We start from the raw sequence: 21,328 nt of genomic DNA on the forward strand, positions 1-21,328 counted from the left end.
TGGCTCGTATTTACTGCGGACCACACCGGATTTGATTTGAAATAACATTCTGAGGCAGATCCAAGATTTTCCAAAGCTGGGAAAACTGTCTCACGAAGGGAATATGTCAAACTCTGGGAGCTTGCATCAATACGCAACGTATATTTGAACTTAAAGAGGATCTGATATTGTCTGTTGCAGACTATTAAACCTTGAAAGAACCTTGGAGGAACATATAAACTTGTTTTTTTTATTATTATTATTTCTGACATTGAAGAACCATAAAGTGTATCATGAAGCAGTGGGAATTATCTGGCTTTCATTTGCAGACACAAATGAATGAAAACACCCTGTCACCACGATAATGAGATTGATTTAATTATAATAGCTTGTTTACCCTTCTTGAAGGATTCCCTGCATGTACTAGAACGTAACCATCATTCCCCTCTCTCTCTGCAGTCATCCAGTTTGGTTTCGTCTCTTTGTTCGTGGCTTCTTTTCCACTGGCCCCTCTCTTCGCCCTGTTGAACAACGTTATTGAGATCAGACTGGACGCCAAGAAGTTCGTCACGGAGCTGCGCAGGCCAGTCGCTGCGCGTGCTAAAGACATTGGTAAGCTCATGTTCTGGATACATTTGGACAGAAGCTGTTGAGGGCTGTCAGACTTCTGTAACAAACCATTAAACCTGATTTTTATTTTCATTTTACATCACTCCTCTAAATAATTTCCGAGATGGTAGATCACCATAGGCCAAAACTCTACTGACACCTTGCTCCTCATTAAATTTCTCTAAGGTTAGCAGTGGCTCCAGGCAGCGAGGCAGGTTTCACTGCTGAGTTGACAAACTGACGCTGAAACTTCATACCTCTCCAATGTTCTCTCCTTTATGTTTTGAGCAGAAAAGCATTCTTCCTTTCACCTTGACCTCTATGAATTTGCCACTTTACCCAAAGACTTTCAAAGGGTTTTACCAAGTCCAAAGGTCATGCACTGTGTCAGCTTTAGCTTGACATGTGCCTGTATGGGTTTACAAAAAGAAATCTCACTCTCACATTAGAACTCCTCAGGGTAATGTCAAAAATTTGCCCTTCAGCATGCCAAAAATAGTTGTTTTCATCTTTTTTGCTCTATTAACGCACAGATTGTCTTCAAATTCTCTACAGGTGTTCATGGCTACCAGAGGAAATTATAATGACTTTGGTGATATCCTCACCAGCACCATTATGAGGTTTATCGGGAAATGTCTTATTGATGGATTGTTGTGAAATTTAGCCCTGACAGTCTTTTCCACTTGAATTATTGAATATTTTATGACCACATACCAATAGCTGCGGTAATTTACATGATATGGCTGATAAAAAAAAAAAAAGCAATTTATAATGTTCGCTATCTGACTCTCAAAATCCTAATCTCCTTTCTGTCTTTTCCCTTTTATTTACTCTCCTCATTTTTTCTTGTACTTTCTTTCTTCTTCCAGGTATATGGTACAACATACTGAGTGGAATGGGCAAATTCTCAGTCATTATAAATGTAAGTATTAATGCCATGTTCTGATCTGTTTTTTGTTTTGTTTTGTTTTTTTAAATTAGTAATGAATGCAAACATACTTTATGCACAGTTAAAGGGGAACTACTGTCTTTTACAACCTGGACCTTATTTCTGACATAAAATACGGTTGTTTACTCACCCATATAACTTTTGTGTAATTTGCATTCCTTTGGGAGATAATTAGATCAGCGTATATCCATGTAGTGGGAGTGACTGGGGCACCGAAATGCAGCCTCTAAATAACGCATTATTTGCTGCGAAACTCGTTCATTTCACCAGTATTTTATTATCGTACGCTAGTGCTATTCCCTGTCGAGTCCAGAGTTAGCTGTTATCATCATCCGGGGTCTGTAGGCCAATCTACAGACCCTGATAACAAAATATTGGATTGGATTGGATAATATTTTATGCCAGAAATAAGGTCCAGGTTGTAAAAAACAGTAGTTCCCCTTTAATGAATGAGTATTTATAGTAAGTAATTTACTTAATGTACATAATGTAGGCCCTACAGTGGACAAAGCACTTACACATTTTAATAAATCATCACTCATCATTTTAGGTGACTTATTGTTTTTACATTATTTTGTGTAACTTGTGTTTCAGTCTTCAACCATGCTTATGAAACTGTGTCCAGGTCATGTTGGGGGACTTTACTTTTAAACACAGTACAAAAAAAAAAAAAAAAAGATGAAGGGGCAGTTATGTCACATTCATCATTAAATCTAGATTAGAATTTTTTATTTTTTTGTGCCTTAGATGAGATTTCATTGCTTTATGAGATTCTCAAATCATATCTGAAATACTCAAGCATTCTGATCTGAAGAGGTTGTGATCTATGTTTGTTTTTGTGTGTGTGGGGGTGTGTGCGGAGTCAGGAAAGTTCTGCTCGGGATTTGTCCTTGGCCGACTAGCCAAATCCTATTTTTCCGTTTTCTTTTAATACTAAACAGATTTGTGTAGGATTCAAAAACAGGCAGCAGGAGTTTTTACTTATTCGAGGGCAGTGGGAGATTGGACACACATACATGCACTGTAGCCTCCCCTGGACCTTCACGGCAAAGAACTCCTTCTTTGTCTGTGTACCTCCACTATCAGGTGTACGGACGGTGTATGCTTAAAATACACAGTTTTATTGTGCTTTTTAATCCCATGCACGCACGTCACTAAAAAGTTCAGTTGACAAATCCAATCAAAGTTTTACCGCATCATCTTGACTCTCCCATTGTCTCTTTCTCTCTTGAGGCCTTCGTCATCTCCTTCACGTCAGACTTCATCCCCCGACTCGTCTACCAGTACATGTACAGCCAGACGGGCACCATGCACGGCTTCATTGACCACACGCTCTCCTTCTTCAACGTGTCCAACTTCAAACCTGGCACGGCACCACAGAACTCCGAGCACGGAGACATCACTCTCTGCCGGTAAAGCAGACACATACGTACACACGCGTGCTCACAAATGACAGATGTTGGAAAACATTGCAATTGTGAATTAAGAAAAATGGGTATCTATAAACGTTGTTGTAGTTTTTCTTGTTTCCTGGCATGTTTTACTTTGAGTGGAGTACTTGGCGAGCATTCAAGTAAACAGTCAGGCCAATTCATCCATTTTTACATCAGAGAAATTTAATTTGGAGATTTTGTCTAAGGGGATGAAATAGCATTACTCTGTCTTGTCATAGCTTATGACTTTGACCTGACCAATACATACACACTCCTCTTCAGTCCTTATTTACAATGATTAGTTACCATGAAAATGCTTATTTCAAGGCTGCTAAACATTTTATCTGAGGGATTTGAAGGACGGCGGATGTGTGTGTCTTTCTTCTTTAGTTCACAGAGCTTTGGTTCATCCTCAGTCACATCTCGTGTTTTTATTTGAATCTTTGTTGAGCAGCCTTTTTGGAACACACTGAATAACATTTGCCTGTCCTTACATTCACACTGGAAGCTGTAACAGCACAGTCCTGCTCTCAGTATTTGCTGTCGCTCATACTCTGAAATCTTCAACACATAAAGAAACAACTTGCAGTCTTGGTCTTGGAGGTAATGATCATTCAAAACAGGTAGGCCTGCAGAATTACAGGCATGGATTTGCAGCCTGACGAGGAACTCTCATGGAAAAAAATAAAATTTCTGGTGTAACTTCACCTGCTACCAAGGTGCATGGAGGAGAAAAAGAAACTGTAGAAAGGTCAACAAGGACCTTATGGCTCAATTTAAGTCAACACAGGTGTAATAAACCTGTCAGCATTTGATACATATAGTGTCACATCGTCAGCATAAAGCATCATTCACAGTTTGTGCAGGAGTATAAACAAAGTGGGGTATTGTAGAGCCATTAGGTGGACCTGGATTTTACTAATTTTAAACAAAGCTGCATTTTATTTTTAAATCCAGATCTTCAGGAAATATCCCAAATGGCCATTTCTGCATCAAGAGAATGAACTGCACAGATAAGATAGAGTGGCGTGCCGATGTCTACACGTGTCTCTTGACTTGAGTAGAAAGAAAACGGTTAGAATCCTTAATTCTTTTATTGGTGAGTGCCACGTGATTGTTTGTTTCAGATGAAAAATCAAAAAATCCAAACTCCTAAAGTCAGAAAACTATTTTCTCTGTATTGCATTCATAAGAAAATAATGAAAGTACACGTTATTTTTCCATTTTTTGATTTCGGATTCTCAATTGCATATCAAAGGAACCTTTTCTCTTAGCTAAAAATGTGATGATCATTTAGTAAATGTGAAAATTAAACGGCAACAAATCAGGTAACCTTTTTGATTGTAATCACTGACAAACACACCTTCATGCCAACAGTAATAAGTCATTTTGAATCCGGAAGACGACCAGAACGGATCTCAAAGTTCTTGTCACAATGCCACTGATGCCCCACGTTATTAGCTGCTGGAGACAGTGCACTATTGTGTCTTCTGTGCATTATCACTCTGGGCAAGCATCTCTTTCATAATATCAATATAAAACGCTGTAGGAGAAAAGGTCATGGATGCCGGCGCCCACAGACAGTTGGGGCTGACCTGCCGCTACATAAGACAGCAAAGAATTACAATGCAAGAATACAGTCATTGTGTTAATGCAATGTGATACGTCATGTCAGAAACACGGCGAGATACTGTACGCCTTGAAACGCTTATTGCCGTGAAATTGCTTGGACGATATGCCAAGAAGGGCTTGTGTGTCTGCAGTGTGCAACGCTGTATAGTGCTTGGTCCGACTGTGTCTATCGCCGTGTATTAGCTGCTGATGTTGTTGGCAGTGCCTCTGGGCTCAAGGCAAATGATTCAGCTCTGGGTGTCAGATGCTCCAGACAGTTTGTGTCTTTCTTTTTCTTTCTATCTTTCTGACCCAGTTAGCGCTGGTGTTGCGGAAGTTTGGATGAATACATGCAAGGAGGAAGAAAAGAGGTCATGATTTGATGAATGGGTGGATGACAGTGTCAAACAGTGGACAGAGGGGAATATATAATTGGACAGATGATCAGATAAGAATACAAAGCAATAAGTCATCCATTAAGGCGAGTAAGAAAAGTGTTATAGGTCTGCTAGGATGGAAAGATGTAGAAAAACCACAGAAGGGAAGGAAGGGTTGAGGGGCTGTAGTTGGATGAATAGATGGATGGATGGATACATTAATGGAGGGTGTGACAGAAGCCAACCACCAAGGTTTTAAATCTTTAATCACATTTAAAAGCAGCATTGCGAGGAATTTGAAGAGCAGTTTCTGCGTCAGTGGGCTGAGAATCACTGTACATCTCTGCAAGCATGTTTTTTCCACAGTATCCTCTGTTGACGTGCTAAATAAAAATGTGGGTAAACTATTAATTCTGTTTGTGGTTAAAATTTAAAACAGTCAATTTGGTCAGCAAATAGATCCAGAAAAGAACAAAGCTCTTCTAAAGGTGTGGTGCACATGTTGCCTGTTCTGTTTAAATTTATGTCAATCATAAATACTGGTTAATCATCACTTTAGGAAACCCTGATGTTGCAGCAGCATGTGATACTTATGCAAAGTATAAAAAATATCAGAACTGAACTAAGGGCACCAAATATAAATTAGAATTTATCGATTTTTTTTCTTTCATGGCTGTTTGAGGCTATGATTCAATATCCTAAAGGTTGGGGGCAGACGTGACACTAAGTTCTCTGTCTCTGTGGAAAACACAATTGATTGCTTGTTAGACTCTCAAAAACATATCACCAATTTTAGAAATATTAATACATGTAGGGATGTCCCAAAGCCACTTGCGAAATAGTTGCACAAGGCTGTCTTCATTGTTTTGACGCCACAGCTGACTCAAAAGATGCTTGCTTTTCTGGTAAAATCTACAATCTGAGCCAGAACCGACAGCATCTTTTCCAGAATTGCCCACTTGTACGCAGTGTGGAGCTCCTGTTCTGACCCAGATATTCTCAGAGCCCATCTCATCCGACTGATGAGAGACTGTAGCATCATGGTACATGCTACCATGGGTTGGCTCATCTTGCTGCAGTCTTTTTATATTCTGGTTGAGCCACACCTAAATGTCTAAGACTAATGCCGGGTTTATGCTACTGCGTCAATTTGACACCATAGCTACGTACACCGTAGCCTGATGTGCACCTCCCCAGAGATGTAACTACACGTCATGGCGAGCTGTGATTGGTCCGCTTGGTAGTAGTGTGTTTCCGCTTTAGTATCTCCGGCTGCTTCTCCATCTCTGCAATTGATTGTTTTGGATTAATAAAGATTGAACACATCGAGGAAAGGTTAACTGAAGAGGTTTGGAGATGCAAACATTTGTATGACTCGTCGTCGCCACTGATGAAAGCAAAGCAGGAAGTAGAAACAACAATGAACCTGACTGGCAAAAAAGACACAGCGCCGACTAGCGTTTGGGTGGAGTTTTTAAAGAGCGAGCCAGAGTGACAAGTGCACAAGTATAAATGGCTTGCACCGGTATTGGCTACATACGTAAACTGCACTTAAGTCAGTTTAAAATGTCTGATTATTTTATATCTGCCCCTAACTCTGTCGACCTTGTTCTTCTTCTTTTGGATTAATTGGGTTGGCTAACCAGCTTGACAGTGCATTGCCTCCTACTGTTGCACCCATCTGTGCAGATTGATTGTAGCCATAGTACGTTGCTGTCAAGTGGCATTGGGTGTGGTTGCATCAAACCCATTTTAAGAGTACATGAGTGCAGTACCTCAGTATTGTCACATCTCTAATAATATGTACAATTACCAACAAATGAGACAACCCCTCAGAATCCCTTGAGCTGAAAACATCCTAGAAATAAGTTGAAGTTACCTGTACTTAGCATTTTGTTATTGAAAACAACATTTCTATGTGCTGTGGACAAATTTGGCCTTAAGTTTTGAGTAACGCTGAGAATACTTGTTGATGAATGCCATGTGGTGATCCAGTAGACAGCTTTCCAGTAGATAGCTTCCGAGGTAATTCTATCCTGTCTATTCCAGCTCATTGGTATACACCAACATGTCTGTTATATGTCAGAGAAGAATCTTATGTTTCACTTTTCGGATGTAATGGGTATTATTATATATTTTGCTGCAACATCTCCATGTGTGGAATGCACATTTGGAATGGGTATACTTCTATTCATTGCAACATAAATTGACACTAAATCCGAATCGCTTACAATAACATTTTTTAAAGGTGATTTAGGTCTGAGCCCCGACTGATTATTCAATCCCAACCAACCAATGTTGTTATCTGAATGACATCTGACCTCCATGTGACCGTGGCAAAAGAACACCCCTACAGGGATCCATCTTTTACTATCTTTGGCCCCGACACGTACTGACGTCAGTTAGTTTTAAATCAATGAGTCGTTTGGCCAGAAAAGCTTCAGAGTGATTGTCAAAATATAAGGAACACATGCAAAACATGAACATCAATTCAAATAGAACCGTGAACCTGTATGAGGAAACTACAAAGTTTTATTGCAAAGAGGTCAAATCATTGTCTCTTCCAGGGTGAACATTTTTCAGATTGTCTGACTTTCTGGCGTCTAGCAGCCTCACGTCAAGATAGTGCTCGTTCCCTGAGCTGACAGGAAGTTGGCTGTGCTTACACTCTTATCACCAGGAAGTCAAGTGAGGGCCAAGGAGGGAGGGAGGGAGGGAGATGGATTATCATAGAATTTCAAACAGGTTGCAGCAGATTTATTCTTTACTTGGTGCTACATGAGCTATTAAGATGTCTAATATGGATTAAGATATCTAACATACCCCTTTCGGTTTGAGCTTTAGCTCTTGGTTTTGTCGATTTAATGCTGTTGTGAATCTGAAAATAAAATAATGAGAGGATTTATTAAAACCAATCCATTTACACAGTATATGAGAAGTTGCTTTTAAAACATAATTGTACAAATCGCACCAATGTAGGAAATATCATGGCTACACGACTAAGACTTGGGCATGCCAACCTGCTCACAAGGACAACATGGTGATAACCAGTTGAGTTTCTACAGTCAAGGTTGATGGGAATATCATTACTTTGCAGTTATATAAACCAAGATTTCTGAGAAATTTAGGTATGGATCTTACGTCATGAATGTGCCACATTTGATGGGTGTCCGTCCACCAGTGGCAAAACATTTGAATCAAGGAGCTGTTGTCATGGCATCACGGTTATACAGGTGACACAGGCTAAATGTCAATCTTGTGGAAGTAAAGAGTAAAGAGATTGTCATTTAGAGTAACTTAGCGGGTTTCACCATGGGTGAACATGAATTTCTACAATGTTCATGTCAACCATTTAGAAACAGCAACGAGATTCATCACATGGGGAAAATGTCCGTACAAAACTTTATGCAATCCTTTAAATAGTTGGTCATTCTGGACTAAACAACAGGCTGACATGATGTAGAGCTGACTGGCTAAAAATCAGATCAGTCATTTGTCAATATGACAGACAATTCAAGGTATAGGAACAACGTGCAGGAACAATTCATGTGCACTGACTGGAATACCAACCAGGGGTCGCGTTAACCACATATTTTCCATCATTGACCGTTTATTAAAACGGTGACAGAAAAATCTGAAGGCAATCTGTCATTTTGAAAGATTGCAATAACCACCCCAGACCACTTGGTGGCGAGTGAGCATATTAATTGGCTCTTGGCTCTCTTGTCGGTTAAGAGTCGGTTAAGTTTTGTTTCTCTGCCGGCCGAGTTAGTGGCTGCTGACTCTCGGTAAAGCAGGGATCCATGAGCAACGTCGATTAAGTTTCGTTTCTCTGCGTATTGTACGTTTTGTTTCTCTGTCTGAGATGTAAGATGTTTGAATGGTGCAGTTTATTGATTCTATATCAATCAAACGTGGTAGGACTCAACTGAGCCGGTTAAATAGACGTCTAGATTCATGATTCTTGAGTCGTCTTTGATGGCCGGTTATATGAGCCGAATCTTTTTTTTCCCACCATTTCTGAATATTAATTAAAAATGAATGACAATTCAATTCTATTGAATATGTCATTATTATCATTTTAAAAAAATGAAAGTGACGGGTAAAAATGGATTATGACGGGATTTTTATGACCCTGTCAGTCAAAATGACAGACAGCGAAAAAGTCTAGCACAGTCTCTGATACCAACTTAAAGGTTTTTTAATTTGGAACCCTGTTCTTTTTTTTTCATTATGAACCCCCCTTTGGCCCTTTTCCACCTGTCCAAGGGGAATTCATAGACTGCACAAGAAGGGAAAGTTAACAGGATGGAAAAATCTGTTAATCCATGCAAACCTTATAATGAATCCAACAGACAGAGAGAGCGATACCTGACAGCAACCATGATCTGTCTATTTTGTGTATGTTTTTGTTTTTTAAGGATGGGAATAGTCTGACCCTTGTTTGTCTGTAAATTTATTCCTGGGTCCTGGGAGACACTGTGCTGGCAGAGGGAACTCTAAGGAACACACACACACACACTAACCATAATCTCATTGAGATGTCTTATGAAAGAATATTGAGTTAGATGCTCTACTTGGTGCCAAGCTCCACAATTATAACCAAACATGGAGTGTCCAGAAAATCCCCACACACACAGGAAGAGAGGAAGAAAGAGAAAATAGTTATTTAGTCACAGTATTTTAGATGTAATTTCACCTAGGCATGTGAAGTTAAATTGACTATAGCACTACGGGACGGGAGTGTGTTTTACAGTTTGGTTCACTTTGGAAGTTAAGCTACGACTAAATGCTGAAAAATATTGGCATCAAATGAGTTAACGATGAACAGATCAAAGAAGAAAAATGAGAGGGAGAGAAGAGCTGACTCTCACAGGCTACATTCCTCACTCATGACTGTATAAGGAGAAGGAATAAGGCATCATAAGACCCTGCTAACCCACACACAATGCACACACACATTTCCCCTTCCCTCTGTTATTTCTATACTGTTAGTTGAGTACTTAGTGAGACAGCTCATTCAGCCCATTTCATCTATCTGGGCTTCAGAGGAATTTTCTTTTTTCATGTGTGGACGTGAGAGCCTTATTATGTTGAGTCAGTCGTTTCAATGAGAAACTTTGATCTGTGCTGTCACACTAATGAGATATGTTAAACGGCTGTGGTCACTGAGTGTGATTGGAGTTTCCTGCATTCCTTTTCTGATATACTTTGGTTTATCTGTTTGCAGTTTAGCATAGCTTTACAACATCTAACTTTGATTCGACTGGCTCTAGCTGACGGAACGTCTTGTCTTCATTTATAGTTCGATGGAGTTGTGATTGGCAAATGTAGACGATTGCTATTGAATGCAACAATGGAAATCAACACGACTTGTTGCCAGCTCTGCTCCTGGCAAAGATGTCTATCATCACGTCCTACTTGCAGGATTGTCTATAGCTGTAGCCGTGCATAATGCAGGGCTTTGTCTCTAATCTACAGTCTCTTCTGTGCGTGAGGTGATTAGGGAGAATGCCTAAAGATGTTCTCAAGATTACAATGAGAAGGACTGTCTCCCAGTTCCTGCCTTGAAAGGAATTCTATATGTTGGACTTTATGCTGTTGAGAAAACAGAGCCCAAAAGTATTGTGAAGCCCAAAGAATCCACAGACCTCCATCCAACTCGGTCATTCCCTACATTTTTGCAGAGGGTCGGTAGATGGTCAGATCGGTAGCCTGCAGCAGAACTTTTGGGCACTTCAAAGTGTCATGGCCTTTACATGGATCTTACTTGACCTATCGGCAACAAAGGCTTTGACGCTACCTCATGTTGTTAGCTTCTGAGACAGAAATTTGCATTTGAACACCCAATGCAAATACTACAGCCAGTAACCAGAGGGCACATATTGGCTCTGTGACAAAACTGGGAAACTGGAAGAGCTACTGTTAGTTGGGCGGCTAGGAAGCTACAAAGCTCTAGAAAGGTGGCCTCTCCTGAATCTGGCTGATCAGTTGATCTGCAGTTTATCCTTTCTAGATGATCATGTTGTTGTAAGAGGAGAAGAGTAACTCTGGCAAACGGACAAAAGTTGGCCAGGTGTGTCCCGGCCCTAAAGGCATGGTTGCTTTGTGTGACAATCGCCATCTATCTCCCTAGACCCACCCTAGCTACGCTCATGCCCCTTCTATCTGCCCCTTTCTGAATTAGCCGAATTAGGCTTTGCCAATGGCGCTGCTTTTCAGGAATCTGATCGGTGACATTATAGTGGTTCATCCATCTTTTATACAGAAAAGGGTGTTTATATCAGCACACCAAGTTATATTAAACAGTTCAATAACATGTGGCCAGAAACTTGTCGCAGTCACTCAGTTTCTCATGTGTTTTACTGTGTTCAGTATGACTTGTTGCAGCCTTATTCTGTGGATAACAAGACTCCCCTCTCCCCCATCAATTCAGCTGGCTGAACAAATGACAGCATCCAAGTAGCTGTAATATAAATAATGTAAAGAGGGTCAGAACCTCTGTATGTTAGGACTGACTGCATCCAACAGGAAACCGCTCTGTCAAACTTCTCCGTCCAAACCATATCAAAAAAATACAAACAAGCCTTCAAATATTTTTTCCTCCAGTTTTATTTTTGCACTTTTTAGACAGATGACCCTCCCTTGTTTTGCTGCTGAGTTTCAAACAGACCAGCTGCATCTTGACATTTGTTCTCTGACGCTTTGCACTGCTATCCAGGCTATTGCACTGCAGCTCTGGAGTCTGAATCTTCCAACTGCCTCAGGTTAAAATTCAAGTTTTCATTTTTTTATGGCCTCTTGTGTACAGTGTACAGACTTACCTGCAGTCTGTACACTTAGTAATACACCAACACTAGAATTATTTATGACTTGGTTCAAAGTAAAAGCCTCCCAGCAACATTCATTCATTCATTCATTCATCTTCTGTAACCACTTGTTCCTGTTAAGGGTCGCGGGGTCTGCTGGAGCCTATCCCAGCTCCTCCCAGCAACAAATAAGGGAAATTTCCAAATTTCCAAATAACCTGAATATATAAATGAATAGGCAGAGATTGCACAAAGATAAGTTTTTGTTTACATATATTAGATTGTCGTCTCCCTGAAGCCTTGAACTGAAGTTGGACATCACATTTCTCTGATGACCATAACAGGCATACAGCTGTTTTAAGATGTCTGTGTGCGTACTTGTGAGGCCGTAAATCTATTTACACGGTCACATTGTGGGGACTCACCTCCCATTTGGGAACAAAAAGCAAATCCGTTTAGTGTGAAGGTGGGGAATATGTTATGGCTAAGGGTTTTAGTTAAGCAAGTAGGATTTATGGTCAGCGTCTCCAAGAAATCAATGTAAGTCAGTGTAACGTCCTCTGAAGTAATGGCAACACAACAGTGTGTGTGTGTACCGGCTGAAACTACATCCTCAACTTCCCCAGTCGAGTACATACTTGGGTGCAGTGGCGGCTGGTGAATTTTGTATTAGGGGGGGCGCAAAGTTTGTAAATCAAACCCCTGTAGGGGGCTCTGGGGGCATCCTCCCCCAGTAGATTTTTGTGATTTTCACGTACAAACTAAGCATTCTGGTGCATTCTGACAAAATAATAAAGACAAAATAGAACATCTCCTTACAAAGACAAATGGGGCCATGGAACTAAGTTTTAACTTAATTTATTTGCCTTGTAAAATCCAGCAAGTTTAAAAGTGCTAATACATCAAACATTTTAATCGCATATAAATATTTGACCTGAGAACAGTGAGAAGTTATTTTTTCATATGGATTTTTAGTATACCATTGAATAATGACTGAAATTTCCCATCCAAGGGGCCAACCAAAGCGGTTTCATCAGCTTCTTCGTTCATGTTCACTGTTGTTTGTAGTCTGAAGTAATGAACGCTAGTTGGTGCTCCAGTATAATCGGTCCGCCGAACTCATCCAGTGAGAAACGTTCCGCGGTGCAAAAATAAGTGTGATTAAAATGCGTAAAAAATGATTAACCCGTTATTTTTGTGTAATTAATTAATCTTAATTAACAAGTTAAAGTCCCGGCCCTAGTTTTAAGTCCTTCATCCCTGTTGTAGTCCATAACATCTCTGTCCCGGGACTTTGAAACAGCACGCAGGTGAAACAAAAAAAGCCGTTTAGCATACACATTTGAGGTGAAGCTGTATGTCCTCCCACGATCAGTAGCCTGCTGCGAAATGTTTAAGTCCGGACAGTCGGGTCCCAACTCCTTCACCCTTTTCTTCTCCACATATATATATATATATATATACCAGAGCCCGTCCACCATATTATTATATTATATTCGTCTACCATATTAGACGTTCTCTGGTATACAGTCAATGCAGCCGACCGACGAAAATTGCGCGAATGCTTCCTGATGGACGTGATTGATTGATGAATTGTCCAATCAAGCAGCCATCTCTTTGCTCAGTTACGTATGACGCAAGCGCGTTAGGGCGAGCCCCAAATCCTCATTGAAAATGCATTGAAGGCTCATTTTCCGAAAAAAAAAGTTTTAACATGAGAGTCAATGGGAGAAGCTGGGGCAAATTTCCACGTTGATGAATTCGCCCAGAGAGGCGGGACCATTTGAAACGCGACTTGAATCTGACGATTCTGATTGGACAATGACAGATAATATGTCTAGAACACTGAAAACTACTTTTGCTGTGATAGAATTTGTAAAAAAAAAAAATCCTCTTTCTCCCAGCTGGTGGGGCGTCGCCCAAATCGCCCCTATACACCATCCGCCCCTGCTTGGGTGGTTGTGTTTTATCCGACAGGCCAGCCGTAAAAAAAAACAAAAAAAACCCACATCTCGTCTGTCTTCCATTCCGTCTGCCATTCTTTTCTTTTCTTCTTTCTTGCTCTCTTGTTACCTTCTCTCATCCTCATCTGGAGCAATGTTGGCCGTTTGCACAACATGTGGTTCAAGTTTCTAACTGTTTGTTTTTCCATCACAATAAAGTGTGTTTACTACAAAGCAAACAAAAGAAAAGAATCCTAATAAAGTTTATTGCAGTATGAGTCGCGTCCCGGGATGAGAGGATGAGTAGCGTGTTTTAATGAGGCCACAGTGAAGTAAAGCTAGTTCAGATCGCTCTCAGGATGAAAAAGATACTGGATGAGAAAAGTCTGAGTTGGATTCTCAGAATGTTGTAGTTACTTGAATGTCATAAGGTCAAAGAAAGATGTGAAGGAGAACTCATGAGGGCTCGGTTAAAGAAATTACACTAGACTATACACCGATCAGACATAACATTATGACCACCTTCCTAATATTGTGTAGGTCTCTCTTGTGCAGTTGTGACTCATCAGAGAATGGACATTGGCCTTTTGAGGGTGTCCTGTGATGTCTGGCAATAGAATGTTGTTAGTGGGGGCCTTTGGGTCCTATTGGTTGAGGGTAGAGGCCTCTATGGATCAGACTTGTTCCAGTGCATCCCACAGTTACTTGATCAGTTTGAGCTCTAGTGAATATGGAGGCCAGGTCAACACCTTGTCCTGTTCTTCATGTTTTTTTAAGTTGTTCCTAAACCGTTTTTGTGTGTGTGTCTGTGTCAGGCTGCATCCTGCTGGGGATGGCTGTTGCCATCAAGGAGTGTCCTTGCTATGGGGTGGGGGTCCCTGGTCTGATCTAGGTGGGTGGTACATGTCTAAGTAACATCCACACGAAGGTCCAAAAGTTTCCCTGCAGAACATTGAATTGTCACAAGATGTTAAACGCTATTTACTTCTCCTGTCAACGGTTTTAATGTTGTGGCTGATCGGTATATAGAATTTGATGAGGTCGTATTATGGCTGCCACTGATGGGGCTTTTGTCAGCAACAGAGAACAGGTTTGGTTTACATTTTTAACCACAGTTTCAGTTATTTTGACATAAGAAGGTCGATTCAGATCACAGATATTGGTTCTCGCTGAGAACCAGATGACACTTTGATCCAAACTGCAACCATGTTGACATCAGCGTCATGCGTGGGTGTGTACTAAACCTGTGAGAACAAACTTCCAAGCGCATATTGCCTGGTCCTCCAAAGAAACTTAAGTTTGAATATCAGTATAGGTGGTTATTGAGTTTTAGCAGACACTCAGAGCAACTTGAATGCAAAGTTTGCTTAGTTAGTTGGTGTAGTTGAGGTTTAGCCACCTACCGGACCAGAGTCAGGGAGTGTACTGCGGTCCAAATTTGTCAGTTTGCTCCATTAAATTAGTTCTGTGGTTCCTGAACAGGACATGTACGCAAACATGAACCAAACTGGTTACCCCTTAGGTAAGGTTGGCTCATTGGAAGCACTGAAGTGCCTTTCCTGCGCTTGTAGAGAATTTGACTAGGTCTTATTATTGCTGCCACTGATTGGGCTTTTTTCAAGTAAAGAGTACAGGTTTGTTACAGGTTTGTTTCACATTTGCAAACACAGTTTTGGGTAATTTAACCGCAATAACGTCGGCCCGGAACCTGAAGTAGTGGTTTTCCGAATGCCAATTGTATCCGAACTGGAACCATGACAACATCAGCATCAGAGCTTATATTGCCTGGTCATCCAAAGAACCTCTAGTATGAATATGGTGGGTGTAGTTGAGGTCTAGCCACTTAGCGGACCGGAGTCAGGAAGTTTGCTGCCATCTCAGTTCAGTACAGGGCATTTGGTACAGGTACAGGTGCGCAAACCTGAACCAAACCAGTTTCTGTTGGTTACAAAGCAATTAGATAATGTCAGTCAGGAACCTTCCTCCAATTTAGATTTTATTTCCGCCAAGCCTGAAACAATGAAATCAAAACTTAAAATGAGTCCCTTTTTATCCTTCACACTGTACGCATATGTGTTTTGTTCTAGGTATAAAGACTACAGAGAACCTCCCTGGTCTCAAGATGCATACCAGTTCTCAAAACACTACTGGTCTGTCCTTGCTGCAAGACTGGGTTTTGTCATACTGTTCCAGGTACGTTTGATTTTGGTTCTAAGCTGTGCTAATTTCATTTAGCCCAGGTTTGTGGGTCCACCATCTATTTTTATACCCGTGTTGTAGTTGCTTGTAACTCATTTGTTAAACAAAAAGACAGATAAGCGTGAATGTGTGTGTGTGTGGGTGTGTGTGGGTGTGTGGGTGTGTGTGAGTGTGTGTGTGTGTGTGTTTGTGTGGCCAGTCATTCCAGACTGAGCAGATCACGCTCTTCTCTCATTATCAGGAATATTACCAGATGCTTCACTCCTCGCTAACACATGTCTACCAAATGTCCTTCAACACCCAAGCTGTTTGACAAGTTTCCCTCATTACCGCTGCAAACAAATATGGACTCACATTCAGAAAAATGTGCAATTTATATCGTGTGTCCAGATAAAAGGTTTTTGTGACAAAAAAAGAAAAGATTCATGACAGTGTACTGAAGTCAATGTAAGTTAGTTATTGAAGTTTTGATCTCTGGTTATACACAGTCCACAGTGGGGAACATGGAACTTTCCGTCCTCAGTGCTTGGTTGCCACATTTTGCATCAAAATATGCATTCTCTGATGAGACAGAACTGCTTTGGCAGCAAAAGGCGGACCAACACAATTTTAGGAATGTCTGATCGGTGTATATACCATGTGGCCAATAAAACTTATCTATTTTTGTTGAAGTTCATATTACGTCCCTCTTCCAGAACCTGGTGATGTTCCTCAGCCTTGTGGTCGCCTGGGTGATCCCCGACGTGCCCAAAACCATCGTGGAGCAGCTCAAACGGGAGAAGAAGCTCCTGGTCGACGTCTTTTTGCAGGAAGAGAAGGAGAAATTCCAGCTCATCCAGAGCCTCTTTGCCAAGGATGCCACTCTCCAGTCTAGCAGCCAGATGCTCCCCCCAAACCAGGGCTTGCCCCTCCCGGGTCGCTTCAGTACTCTACCATCAGGCCCCACGTCAGGTGATGGAGGGGCTTGGCCGAGGACGAGGTGTCGGGCTGCGAGCTTCAGTCAGTTCACCAGGAAGATCTCCTCGTCTCCCGGGCATGAAAATGAGAATTCGAGACACACGGCGGTGTGACGTGCACCACACATACGTGGGGGCTGCTGGGCCTCTGGACCATTGCTTGGGTGACTCAGTTTGTGTCTGTCTTTGCCTGTGTCTTTTGTGTCCCGGTGAGTGTGACACAGTGGTACTGTGACTAAAGCCTCGCAGCTCAGCTATGAACATAAAATATGAATTCAGTGGTCTCACTGTGGTTGAATCTGTCTCCACTGAATGGATGTGTGTGTTCCTACTCGCGCTGACTGTTCACCTGATAATAGTGTTGTCATTTTTACTTTTTGGTAAAAATCAAATATTTAGTGAGGCGCACTAGCTTCATAGCGTAGAGAAGCAATAAATACATTGTTAGGCTGAACAAGTGAATATTACCTGGAAAAGACTGATAAAGATAAAGAACGAACTATAAACTAACGGACAGGTTCAGGATGGATGGACATTGTGGCTCAACGTTTAAGGCTGTCAGCATTTTTCTTCTTTATGTGCTTCTGCTCTTTTGTTGTTAATTATTTTTTTTATTTACAAAACTTGTAGCAGTTACAACTCTCTGGATTTTTCTGTAGAATTCAGGAATCATTTTAAAAGACTACTGGAACTACAGTTCACCGTCACTGAAGACAAAGCTGCTGGTCACTGTTTCTCTTGCCCAATGTATTGATAAATAGAAAACATGCCAATGTGATAACACTGTTTTATGTCACTCATTCCTGTCCAAGCTATAGTTATAAAATTAGATAATCTGTGAAGCAAAAAATGTCTCTTTAGCCATATGGACTTTTACAGCTGTCAAGTGACTGTAGGATGACTTAAAAGCAAAAGGAATACTTTAGCTAACTGTGAATGTGTTTATCTTCAACGAAACAACTTCATCAGCATTTCTTCATTGTGAGCTACCACACTGTATACTCCTTCAGGTGAGTAATGAATTTGGGTTCTCGTTGCCCAAATCAAAGACCTTCATCTGTCATAAAAAACCTTAATGGAAGTCTTTAGCTCTTGACAAACCGTGATTTTATTTTGTACAACTGCTACACCAGTCATCACGGACACATCTGACTGATTTATCTGTTGATATACTCTCAACCTGCAGCGCTATCCGGTCTAAATATAGCTGTTTCTTAATAGGACACTAATTGAATTAGCATTTGAGTGTTAAAGTCAAACTGGAAATTGAATTCTGGTCACTTTATGTGCAAGGAAATATAGCTGGATACAATGTTCACCAAACAATAACTTTGTCAGGCACAACAGGCAGTTTCTTAAGCAGTGGTTGACTGATATTTGAAGGGGAAAAGTGTTGAGATCCAAAGCCTTCAAAGGAGCCGACTTCGTGGATTTGAATAAGTGAATTAAGACATTTGTCCCTTTGCAGCATTCAGCATTTAGGAGGACCTATATGTATATTCCACACGGAAAACTCTCCCATTCACGTAATATTGACGTTATCATAATTTTCCCGCTAAACATGCTAGATATTGCGTTGCACTGAACAGGCTTGGTATTTTAAACCATCAAACATTATTTCAGTCCACATTTTTAGGCAGCAACTTGATTGTTTATCAATCAGGGATATTGGAACTTTTTTTACTCTGTAGGCTAAAGTTAAACAGTGATTCCCACCCACCTTTTCTTCCTGCATTGTCGAAAGAGCAGGGCCTTGCTTGCACTGGCTGCCTCTATTTCATAGTCCATGACTAGGTTATGGCAAATAAATCAAACTGTCAAATCTCTCAGAAAAGTGTAATCTATAATCTTGCCATGGCAAACAATGTCAGCCCACCAGCTTGCTAGCCCACCTGCATGTGTCCACTGGAATCTAAATGATCCATAAACCATTTTAACAAGTACACATAAATACACCCATATGCCGATTTGTTAAAATTCCAATTTCAGTTCGACTTTAACCATGGATGTGCCCAGGGACCTGGTTATGGTGTGGAAATCCTGCTGCCAACATGTGTTGCTGGACAACTGCAGTATGCAGACTTTCTGAGGTTGTACTGTGGGTGAGGCAAACTTGAAATAATGATCGCCATCTTGGAACACCATATCCAGTTCTTGTCTAACATGCAGTGAGTTCTGTTTCAGAGGCCTTGTAATTGCTCTTTGTTTGTAATTCAACCCAACACCTGTCTGCTCATCTAGGACTCAGTGACAGACTGTTAACCTTAAATGTGTTCACACTGACTTTAGGAAATTGTGATAAAGGTATATTTGTTACACAGGCTGTTGTTTAATAATAGAAATGTGAATCCTTACTTGATCTTTACCTTACACTGGTGTACAAAGTCTTAAATACAGAATTGTTAGATGGATTGCAAAATAATTTTTACACGTGTGACCCTTTTATTCCATTGGTCTGTTCTCATTTATTTCATTTATTTTAACTTTTTTTTTTTTATTTGGACCAGGTAGCAGTAATGGGATTACTTCTACATTTGATGTTAGCTCATCTGTGCTGGCACTGCAGCCATTTCAAGAGGAATATATTCTCATAATCTTACATGTACAGACATTGAGTTTGTTTTTTTCTTTAATGAACATCATATTTGTCTTTATCTCAGGTATATGTTTCCACTTGCAGACTTCTCTGCGTCTACGTGGAGTTGTGTGGTATCTGATGAGACGTGAAAGAGAAAAAAAAAGAGAAAAAAAAAAACGATGTCTGGGCTGCGTTGGTTTTGCCTGTAGCTTTTTTGGCAACCAGAACATCAGGTGCACAAAAATGGCAACTTGTCAAGGGATGATTCCTGCCACAAATATTCTTTAGTTTCCCCCCTGGTCTTTTTCTGTCTCATCTTTCCTCTTGAAAACAGATAAAAGCACAAAAGCGAAAGAAAGGAAGTCATAAAGAAATCACAATAATAATTTTAAAAAAAAGCTCTTGTGTTGGTAAAAACACTGTGGTAACATTTAACGTCCCTGTAGACTCCAAGAAAACTCATTTCTTTTTTTCCCCACGGGTTGGAGGAGACCAAAACAGATACAAAAGGGAAAGAAATGACTCCATGCACATGTTACTGCATCTAACAAGTTTGTAAGTACTCAACTTTCTAAAACAACTTCATATGACAGTGATATAATAGGCTTCCGTAAGTTTTTTAGAGTATTATTACCATCTAGTGGCCGCAAAAAGATTAGTGCTCCTTTAAATGTCTCATTTTAGCCATGAAGAATTTGAACGAGCTCGTGGCTATTGGTTTATGATGAATCAAATTTTAATGAGTAAACTCTTTAGGTTAAAATCACAAAATAACAACTACCTCTCAGTGACATGGTAAATTTAACTAGATAATCAGTATTTATGGACTTGGTAAAAGTACACGGGGCTCAGCAGAAATGTCATTTTGTCCATGCTAAAAGCTGTACAACACTGTACCATTAAAGGATTAATGTCACAATTGAAGGTCGGCATTTTTATGCACCACAATCACACCAAAACCTACACAATGGCAAGTTAGCAACTGCAGTCATTCAAGACAGCAGCAAACTGACAAGAGACACTAATGAGATGGCAGTGTTTGCATATAGGTAGAAGCTATAGCATTAGCAATATGTAAAACATTGGACAAGCTTATGTGTCATATGATGTACTGTAAAAACCCTAATCTCTATAAGTAAATGAATGTATGTCATGTTGTATACTATCCAGCTGTGTGTTTTCATTTAATTTAAATCTTGAGAGATAAAATTATGTCCCCAATGCCATTTTATGACAAATAACCATGTCAGTTTTCCACATTTTCTGTCTGTAGATTTAAATGTTGGAACCTTTGGTGATCTGGGGTAAGAAAGCTAAAGGTAATCAAAGTTGTTTCGTCTTATCCAGACAAAAACTAGCCCCTTTGTGTTTAGGTATGTAGTGAATGTTTGCCCTAAGACATGCTGAGTAACTCATCTGTGAATTTTGAATGTTTGAAGAGTGAATATTTCGGTCAAATTGAAAGTAATCACTCTCTATAGAGACCTAGTGGATATGTTATGCACTGTATTCTATGTTCAGAACGGTACAGAATGCCTTCATAAATGTCACAGTTTTTTAACAGGAGGCTGGGTGAAAAAAAAAACAAAAAAAAAACAATAGCTTCCTCTGACCCATAAATACTCTGTTCAAACATTTATATGTGCCAGCAAGAACTGGAAATGTGGAAATTATCTTACTCAGCTAATGTGCTAGCATAGTGGCTGTTAGCCTTCCGTCTGTAAGCAATGCGCGTGGCTGCTAGCCTTCCGGCTGCTAGCCTTGCACGCATAGACATATACATATACATAGACATAGATATATGTCTATGTCTATGCTTGCACGTGGCTGCTAACCTTGCGCGTGGCTGTAGCTGTGCAAGACCTAGCATTCAAACTGTCTTTAC

The 21,328-nt window shown here is 40.4% G+C and overlaps 1 protein-coding gene across 1 annotated transcript in view; it reads left to right on the forward strand.

Moving 5' to 3' along the window:
- The window catches only part of ano2b (anoctamin 2b), a 65,520-nt gene extending 48,053 nt beyond the window's left edge, over positions 1-17,467 (forward strand). The window contains exons 23-27 of the mRNA XM_084573540.1: positions 439-591; positions 1,458-1,510; positions 2,771-2,949; positions 15,798-15,903; positions 16,605-17,467. Of these exons, the coding sequence (XP_084429666.1) occupies positions 439-591; positions 1,458-1,510; positions 2,771-2,949; positions 15,798-15,903; positions 16,605-16,979 (866 nt within the window). The 3' untranslated portion in view covers positions 16,980-17,467. The remainder of the gene's footprint in view (positions 1-438; positions 592-1,457; positions 1,511-2,770; positions 2,950-15,797; positions 15,904-16,604) is intronic.
- Positions 17,468-21,328: the final 3,861 nt, after the last annotated feature.

Source organism: Chelon labrosus, assembly GCF_963514085.1.
Source record: "Chelon labrosus genome assembly, chromosome: 23".
Classification (NCBI taxonomy): domain Eukaryota; kingdom Metazoa; phylum Chordata; class Actinopteri; order Mugiliformes; family Mugilidae; genus Chelon; species Chelon labrosus.